Consider the following 8,158-nt stretch of genomic DNA (forward strand, 5'->3'; position numbering starts at 1 on the left):
CAGGAATGTGGCATTCTAACCATAGCTCGTGAAAGACGTGACCGCAAGCAGAGATCGATTGCAGGTGCTCGACGACCGGTTTCAGATCTTCGTAGCAGATGGAACAAATCGGACTTCCCATCGCGTTATCACTGGACAAATCTCCGTCTATTGCGATGCCAACCCTACGATTCTCGTATTCAAGTTTTCGCTCATTCGTTTTCTTGGTAAAATAAAAGGAAGAACGTATGAGAGAGAGAGAGAGAGAGAGAGAGAGAGAGAGAGAGGAAATTAATTAACAAAAAAAAAATAGAAAGAGAGAGGAGAGAGAGAGCGCGCTATAAAAATATTTTGAAATGTCTGGTAAGGCGCGAAATCGGTGACATTGGACCCGACAAAAGTCCTTATTTCGTCGTCCCAAACTCTTAATCCCTATGGGCCTTCCGGCCCATAACGTACGAACCATAATTATCATGATAAAACACAACAAATTCAAAAGTATGAAAATGAAAAACCAACTAATTTTTTTTATATAAATACAATTGACCGTAAGATATATGTGTATGCATTTATCTGGACCTTCTAAATATCTATATTGAAACTTTTGCATACATTTCACCGGGTCGCACATAAATATTTAAGACATTATTACCAAACAAGCAAAAGCCCTATTTGGTCGGCCCATTTCTTAACTCCCATGCGGGCTTCCGACACATAACGGTACGACCCATAATTATAGTGATAAAAACCATAACAAATTCAAAAGTATGAAAATGAAAAAACAACTAAATCTTTTCAAAAATAATTGACCTGTAAGATATATGTGCGGGTATATAAATATGGACCTTCTAAATATCTATTTAAATTTTTTGCATACACCGCAAACATTTCTACTTCCAATTAAAAGCTAATTTGCCTATGAATCATCTCGGGTATGTATAAATTTAATTTATTTGTGCATTGACACAATATCACAACTTTTTATTTTTGTCATTACCACATATATCACATTTTTTAAAAAATGTATTTATTTATTTTATTATTTACTATCTTCAGTAGTTTCCCCTATTTCCAAAGAATGGCTGTTTTTACTGACCTATAGAACATGTAGTGAGATGAGATGGGGACCAAAAAGAAATACGTATCATTCGCACTAATTGGGGTTAACCGACTTCATTTAAAATTGCATTAAGCTGTAATTACTAGTTACCTTGCCGACAAAACACGCATTTGCCAAACAATGATAACGTGATTAGATATCCATGTTAAAGTTTTTTTATTAGTCAAACACAATGGTTTAACAAATGTTGACTTTTTATCGTTTCTTGTTTATTTTATTACGAGATTTTTAAAATATTGCGTGGATGGAAATTACGAGGGTATATTTTTTAAAAATATGGTGTGGGCCCACGCGCTTTCATACCGCCTCGTGCAGCCCACTTGAAGCATTTTTCTGAAGCCCATCAACTGCGTTTCACGTGGACTCGGTTAGGCGAACTTCGACCGTTGGATGAATGAATAAGAAAAGTTAGATCGTGATCTGGCCGTTGGATGAATACATCCTCGACCGTCCGATCTCTACATCACGAGTAGAGAGATTATGGAAACGGCATGACAGGACCCGCGAGATCTGCCAGCTGTCGAGTTTCCACGAATCCTACTTAACATCGCTACTCGCGATATGGACCATTGATTTGGGAAGGTGGTCAACCTTTTACTCCGGAGAAAGGTTTAGCCTGATGGCACACGCACTGGAAGTATTTCCAAACATTTTTCGTGTTATTATCAAAGTTCATATCTCCTTTAACATTTGTCATCTCACAAAAATTCTAAATAAATATGAAAAGAATAATAAAATAAAGTATTTTATTATAATTTCCTGACAAATTAATATCGTTAACATACAATTACAGCGAACGGTTCAAATAACAATAATGTAATATAGAGTAAATATTTTAGTCGCCCATTGCGCGTGAGAACGCGTTGACATTTAGGCAAGTGAGCTGAGCCAAACGGAGAGGATCACCGTATTCAAAGCCTTTGACATTTCTTGAAAGTCAAACTATATACCAGAAACCGGAAACCACTTGTGGTATTCTTCTCCACCACCGAAACACGGAGAGAGAGAGAGAGAAAGGAACAGGATAAGCATCGAGATGCCCAAGCACACACTCTCTCTCTAGATTTGTGAAAAGAGTGAAAAAGCACACTCATTCTCTCTCTACACATACGTGTGTCCACATATATACACATTTGAAATCGTCTACACCATTGAGATTCCGACCATCCTAAATGACAGTACCCATCAACCAGAAAGAACTTTGTGAATTTAGACCACACATCTAGAATAACTGCGTGGTTAAAATTACACAAAGCATAAGTGCATTATTATTATTATTATTTCTATTTTATTGTTTTTAATAATTCTCTTTTCTTTTACAAAAAAATAATAATTCTTTTTTCATTTTCAACCCCTTTCACGTTCTCCATCCTTATCTCTCTATATATTCTTTAAAAAGTCAGCGCTCTCTTTTGTCTCCTCTGCACTTCTCTCTCTCTTCCCAACAAAATTTGCAGAGGCAAAGGTACAAAGGTTTGTCTCCGGCGAGCTATGGAAGACGACTGGGACCTGCACGCGGTGGTCAGAGGCTGCGCCGCCGTCTGCTCCTCCGCCGCAACCACCGTATGCTCCGCCGCTCTCCAGCAAAACCCCATCTTTTCTCCAGTTTCCGCCGAACGACAAAATGGGTTCTCGAGAAACGCCGTCTTCGGAGAGGTCCGAGATCTCTACACTCCCTTCAGACAAGATCCAAATGTCTCCGTCTCGTCGTTTTCTTGTCTGAATTACACAGAAGATCCGAGACAGCAACGGCAGTCGCAGTCGCAGAAGCGTCCTCTCTCGGTTTCCGTTTCTTCCGGTAGTGTCACCAGCAGACCCGCAAGCTCCAATAACTCCAGATCTAAAAGAAGGTTCGATTATTGTCTGGCACAAACTTTTTTTATGGGGTTTCTTCTTCTTTTTTTCCCTGGAAATGTTTTAACAGGGCATGATTAATTTTCCTTACACTGTTAATTAATCCATGTTCCCTTTTCCTTGGTTCTGCAAACAAAACAGAAAGACCCAGCAGAAGAGGGTATGCCATGTAGCAGAAGAGGCTTTGAACTCCGACGTCTGGGCATGGCGGAAGTACGGACAAAAACCCATCAAAGGTTCTCCTTATCCCAGGTATATACATCATAAGTTCAATTTGTTTCTCGTGATTTTTTTTTTTAAAAAAAATGCTTTTTCTGATGAAAAGTTTAAATCTTTAGCATTGTTATCGAGTCTTGGAGACTTTCAAGGAAATTCATTTATGTTTGTAGTGTTTCGAGATGGGTTTAAGACAGAACTTTGTCTGCTTTTTGTTGTTCTGCTTGCTCGATTTCAGATAACCATGTTTCTATTTCGATAAAGCATCCTAATTAAATTATTTATTTTTCCCCCAAAAAAAAACAGGGGATATTATAAATGTAGTACGTCGAAGGGGTGCTTGGCCCGGAAACAGGTGGAGCGGAACAAATCGGACCCGACGGTGTTCATCGTCACGTACACGGCGGAGCACAACCACCCGGCTCCGACCCACCGCAATTCCCTCGCCGGAAGCACCCGCCAAAAGCTCTCCGACCACCCCAACGCCGCCGCAGAATCCGCCAAATCCCCCGCCATCTCCGCCGTCTCCCCGTCATCTCCGGTTACCTCAGCCGATGACTTGGCCCTGCCGGTGGAAGATCTGGCGATGGGAGATCTCGACGGGGACGATGATCTCCTGTCGCTGTCGGACACGGTGGTGAGCGACGATTTCTTCGAGGGGTTGGAGGATTTTGCCGCCGGAGACAGCTTCTCCGGCAGCTCTCCGGCTAATTTTGGCCTTTCTTGGATAGCCAGCGACGCCGCGGCCACCGCCGGCGGCATCTGATGCGCCGGATAAACCAGGGGTTCTATACAAAGTGTTTGGCATAGTATACTCTTTAGGAAAGAGAGATTCTTGGAATTATTCTCGGATTATGTAAAGAAAGATAGGACGAAATGTTTTATTTTTTATGCTTATTTTTCTCCCTTTTTCTAATTTTTGAAGGTTTTTATTTTGCATAGCGTGTTTTTATTCCATTTATATAAAATTCTAGATTATTATATGCATGTAAATTTTATAAAAGGAACAGAAGTTGGCTGTTTAAGTCCTAAATCATATGTAAGTTTTTTCAATTAGTTCCACTTGTTTTTTTATATAGACTGGAAATTATCTATTTAAGTTTCGAACCCAGTTCTAATAAATTTAAATAAAACTTCTTAATTAATTATATTCAGACAATTTTAGATTATTGATCAAGTCACACTAAATAATGCATCTAATGTATACATGTACATATACTCAAACAACATGCATGGAAAAAGAGCAAGATGTAAGGATTTGGCACACACCTTTCTAGGGGGGTTTCCGTCCATATCGCGAAATTGATTGTTAGTGGAATTTTTAAACTACAAAACATAGATGTATTAACATGTTGACATTTATTTTGGTAGGAAATTAATTGCCTTGTTATTATTACTTTTAAAAAGAATAATATCGTGAAAGTCTTAACAATAAATGCGAACATGGGGTATCAAGTTTTCTTATAAACGTATTTGATTTTTTTTTTTTTTGGGTCGTCTTATCATGTATTTGATTATTCAGACTGCGTATATGCCAGGTTTCTCCCCATCCAGACAATTATAAATGCATATGCATGTATCTCGAATTGTATAGTACATTTTTATTCAATTTTTAAAAATCGTGCGTCTTGTATTTTCATAAATATCGGTATGTGTTATTCTCATTTAGATATTTGAGGTATAGAAATTTCCCGAATATTTATGCAGACGATCATATGAAAATAATAAGAAAAAAATACAAACAACCATGATAAATTAATTAATGATCCAAGTGTTTTTTTGTTACGGGAGAATGTGCAGTGCATGTGGTGACGGTAAAACAACGTGTCGTTTGCTCCTTTCACGAGAGACTGGCGTGCCGTTTTTATAATGGGTCTACAATACTTGGGCCTTCTGCAGGCCCATATATGATGAACCAGCGCCTTTGGTGCATCTATCTTCCGTGCACCATGCCACGGGAGATCATAACCCACCACTACCGACGACGACGTAACGAAGCTCGATTCGAGATTCGAAGAAAGTCGGTCCAATAAATAATATGGCATCTTATATTAATTTCGCCATGCTTGATTTCCGAAAATATTGAAAGGAATTATATTTGGATATTCCTTATAAACTCTTATTCTCTCAATATATTTTCTACAAAGTTCACGCAAGAATATCTTACTTTTCCCACACAAATCTTTTATAATATTCATGTAATAATAAACTCTTATAACTATTCCAATATAAAAGTATAAAATACAAAATAAATATAAGAAAACCTCACGCAATAAAATATCTTTTACCAAAACAATGTAAGAAAATGTTTAGTATCGACATCGTTTTTTGACTGCAGACAGAAAAATCTTATCGGCAGCTGTATTAATATCGTTTTTTATTTGCGGTTTTGATTTATAATAAAACACCAAGCAGAGAATAAAGATGTACATGAGACGTGTTATAAAAAAAACGTTACACTTGATCGACACGTTGCGGACGCACAAACTCGAGGCTAAAAAGGGAAATTCTCACTCATGCGACCCCATTATAAATATTGACTTTGGACCGACCTAATCTGATATCTATCTTAGAACAACGGGTCCTCGCATTATAGTCTGAAAACCTTGTATTATACACTCCAAAGGATAAAAAAAAGAAATTCGATGGCGCAGTTGCTGGAGAAGGCGAAGGAGTTCGTGGCGGAGAAAATAGCGGGAATACCGAAACCAGAGGCTACGGTGACGGACGTTGACCTAAAGGACGTGAACCGCAGCTCAGTGGAGTACCTCGTCAAGGTCTCCGTCACCAATCCCTACCCTCACCCTCTCCCCATCTGCGACATCACCTTTTCTCTCAAAAGCTCCGGCCGGTAACTATATATCGTATCTGTAAATACAAGCGTATGCGTATAGTATAACAAGCTATCTATCTAAACGTATAGTATTGATTCAGCGTATATATATATGTATATGTGGGTACGGAACGGATGCAGAGAGATAGCGAGCGGGAAGATACCGGACCCGGGGTCGTTGAAAGGGAAGGACGTGACGGAGTTGGACGTGCCGGTGGTCGTACCGCATAGCATAATCGTAAGCCTGGCTCGAGACATCGGCTCGGATTGGGACATCGACTACGAACTGCAACTCGTTCTCATCATCGACCTCCCCATTGTCGGCAACATCTCCATCCCTGCCTCCAGCAAAGGCGAGATCAAGCTCCCTACTCTCAAGGACATCTTCTGATCTTTTTCCTTTTTAATGACAGTTCATCACTATGTTGTAGAAATAAGATGAGATGATGATGATGGTGATGGTAATGATGATGATGATGATGATGATGATGATGGTGATGTTGTATTCATGTTGTGCCTTTTTCCTTTTAACTTGCGAAAAACATGAGTTTGATTATAATAAATACGTTATGATTCAGGTTTCGTTGAGCGCAATGGTTTCAAATTATAATTTTAACGATGGAATAATTTTATGATATATGAGTAGTATGTACCCTTTTTGTAGGGTGATTGGAATATAATTTTAGAAAAAACAATAAAAAATATTTATAACAACAATTCTTTTTGTTTAATTTTTATTTTTGGTATAGTTAATGTCGTGTAAAATATAATGGCCTTTGAGTTGCGTTTACGAGATGCACATGCATATGTATATGCTAAAAAATACACATAATTATACCATAACATTATCATAAATAATTCGTTAATACGGTAGACGTAATACAAATATTTGATACCTATCTAATAATCTCAAATAAAATTGCGTGCATACTAAATGTCCTGCTCAAGTTGCTGGGCCGTGTATAGTCCCTTAGCCAAAAATTTTGGCCCAAAAATGGGAACAGGGAGCGACTTGACAATTAAAACTTTTCGGGCTTAAATTAAACTTTATAAAAATAAGGGGTGTTCTTTTGTATTTCAAACATTTGGCAACAAAATTACGAAAAGTGGAACCTTCCATTCCAGTTCCCGCATCTCCGGCCGGCTACTTTATTCGAATCCAGGTGGTGGTTGGCCTCTTCTCCCTCGGAGGCTGTACCACCGGAAGCGGTGGCTATCGTAATGGCGTCAATTTTTTGCTGCAAATCTAAGGTTCATCTAGAGCCAAATCGCTCCCGATGATTCTCACTTCTCAGGCTTCTTCATCTATGGGGTCGGGTGATTTCAATCGTTTTGTTTCATGAATAGAAAATTCAGATCCATTGTTAATATTTTTTATCCATAATAGTGGATCTAGAGGAATCGGCTTGATCTTTGCTTGCTATCGAATATTTGGTTTTAATTATACATTTTCCGCCTTAATTTCTGCAACCATTTTCGGTTTCCGCCATCTTAATCGAGTCAAATAGTATTTTGTGGAGTTCTCGAAAAGTCTCTGTGATTTCCATGTGCGTTATGGCTTGCTGGTTAAGCTTGAAAGTATAAATACATCCCGGAATTAAAATAATACACTACAAGCCCTTGGTGAGCCGCAGATGCAGGTACAAGCATAAAATATAGTAAATGCCATATTCAATTACCTTAATACAGTGAATTTTGCATCTCAATGAACTCGGGGTTTTGTTACACAGATAAGAGGATTGTCTCTCTTTTCGTGTTCTTGTGGCTTCTGTTTCTGGTTTCTGAATTTTCAGATGGGAAGATGTTACAGATCTTCTGCAGCAGCTAAAGATTTGGTTTTGTTCTACTGGTAATGTTCACTTCTCTCAGATGCTCTTTGGGTTGATTTCTGTCTGTGTGTACAAAGAGAGTAAAGGATGCGAAAGGTGAATGCTTTGTTGAGGGTTGGAACTTTCAGTGGCCTCAATAGGCCGATATATGTGTTGGCTGGTTTGGCATTTCTCATATCTGTGACCACACTTACCAAATTCAATTACATCACACCGATTAGCATTTCTGACCGGTTCTGTAACTATCATGGAAGCTTTGAAGGTCACAGCAGAGTTGGAAGCCAAACAAGGCAGACCTTAGAGGACGTTGTTCTGAAAATTCAGCAG

General features: G+C 38.7%; 4 protein-coding genes across 7 annotated transcripts in view; 3 read left to right on the forward strand and 1 right to left on the reverse strand.

Annotated features, from left to right (window-relative positions):
• LOC104817038 (E3 ubiquitin-protein ligase TRAIP-like) overlaps positions 1–228 on the reverse strand; it is a 3,674-nt gene extending 3,446 nt beyond the window's left edge. Inside the window, exon 1 of the mRNA XM_010546110.2 lies at positions 21–228. Within this exon, the coding sequence (XP_010544412.1) occupies positions 21–121 (101 nt within the window). The 5' untranslated portion in view covers positions 122–228. The remainder of the gene's footprint in view (positions 1–20) is intronic.
• A 2,275-nt stretch (positions 229–2,503) lies between these two features.
• On the forward strand, positions 2,504–4,066 carry LOC104817041 (WRKY transcription factor 22). The gene is made up of 3 exons (XM_010546116.2): positions 2,504–2,949; positions 3,095–3,205; positions 3,476–4,066. The coding sequence occupies exons 1-3, from the start codon at positions 2,591–2,593 to the stop codon at positions 3,933–3,935; spliced, it is 930 nt and encodes a 309-aa protein (XP_010544418.1). The 5' UTR covers positions 2,504–2,590; the 3' UTR covers positions 3,936–4,066.
• A 1,660-nt stretch (positions 4,067–5,726) lies between these two features.
• LOC104817042 (probable desiccation-related protein LEA14) lies at positions 5,727–6,584 on the forward strand. Its single transcript, XM_010546117.1, has 2 exons — positions 5,727–6,020; positions 6,144–6,584. The coding sequence occupies exons 1-2, from the start codon at positions 5,815–5,817 to the stop codon at positions 6,391–6,393; spliced, it is 456 nt and encodes a 151-aa protein (XP_010544419.1). The 5' UTR covers positions 5,727–5,814; the 3' UTR covers positions 6,394–6,584.
• A 355-nt stretch (positions 6,585–6,939) lies between these two features.
• LOC104817043 overlaps positions 6,940–8,158 on the forward strand; it is a 2,875-nt gene continuing 1,656 nt past the window's right edge. The window contains exons 1-3 of one of the 4 annotated variants that reach the window (XM_010546120.2): positions 7,036–7,642; positions 7,733–7,851; positions 8,086–8,149. In XM_010546120.2, coding sequence (XP_010544422.1) covers positions 7,637–7,642; positions 7,733–7,851; positions 8,086–8,149 — 189 coding nt within the window. In that variant the 5' untranslated portion in view covers positions 7,036–7,636. The other 3 variants (XR_772450.2, XM_010546119.1, XM_010546118.2) reach the window with 3 other exon arrangements.

This window comes from Tarenaya hassleriana, unplaced genomic scaffold (assembly GCF_000463585.1).
Source record: "Tarenaya hassleriana unplaced genomic scaffold, ASM46358v1 Cleome26, whole genome shotgun sequence".
NCBI classification, from domain to species: domain Eukaryota; kingdom Viridiplantae; phylum Streptophyta; class Magnoliopsida; order Brassicales; family Cleomaceae; genus Tarenaya; species Tarenaya hassleriana.

Bases quoted from the DNA above. Each gene is read 5' to 3' on its own strand.
- LOC104817041 (XM_010546116.2), top strand. From the start codon at position 2,591: ATGGAAGACGACTGGGACCTGCACGCGGTGGTCAGAGGCTGCGCCGCC. The intron at 2,950-3,094 runs GTTCGATTATTG...CAAACAAAACAG, and splicing joins AACTCCAGATCTAAAAGAAG to AAAGACCCAGCAGAAGAGGG. The intron at 3,206-3,475 runs GTATATACATCA...AAAAAAAAACAG, and splicing joins AAAGGTTCTCCTTATCCCAG to GGGATATTATAAATGTAGTA.
- LOC104817042 (XM_010546117.1), top strand. From the start codon at position 5,815: ATGGCGCAGTTGCTGGAGAAGGCGAAGGAGTTCGTGGCGGAGAAAATA. The intron at 6,021-6,143 runs GTAACTATATAT...GAACGGATGCAG, and splicing joins TCTCTCAAAAGCTCCGGCCG to AGAGATAGCGAGCGGGAAGA.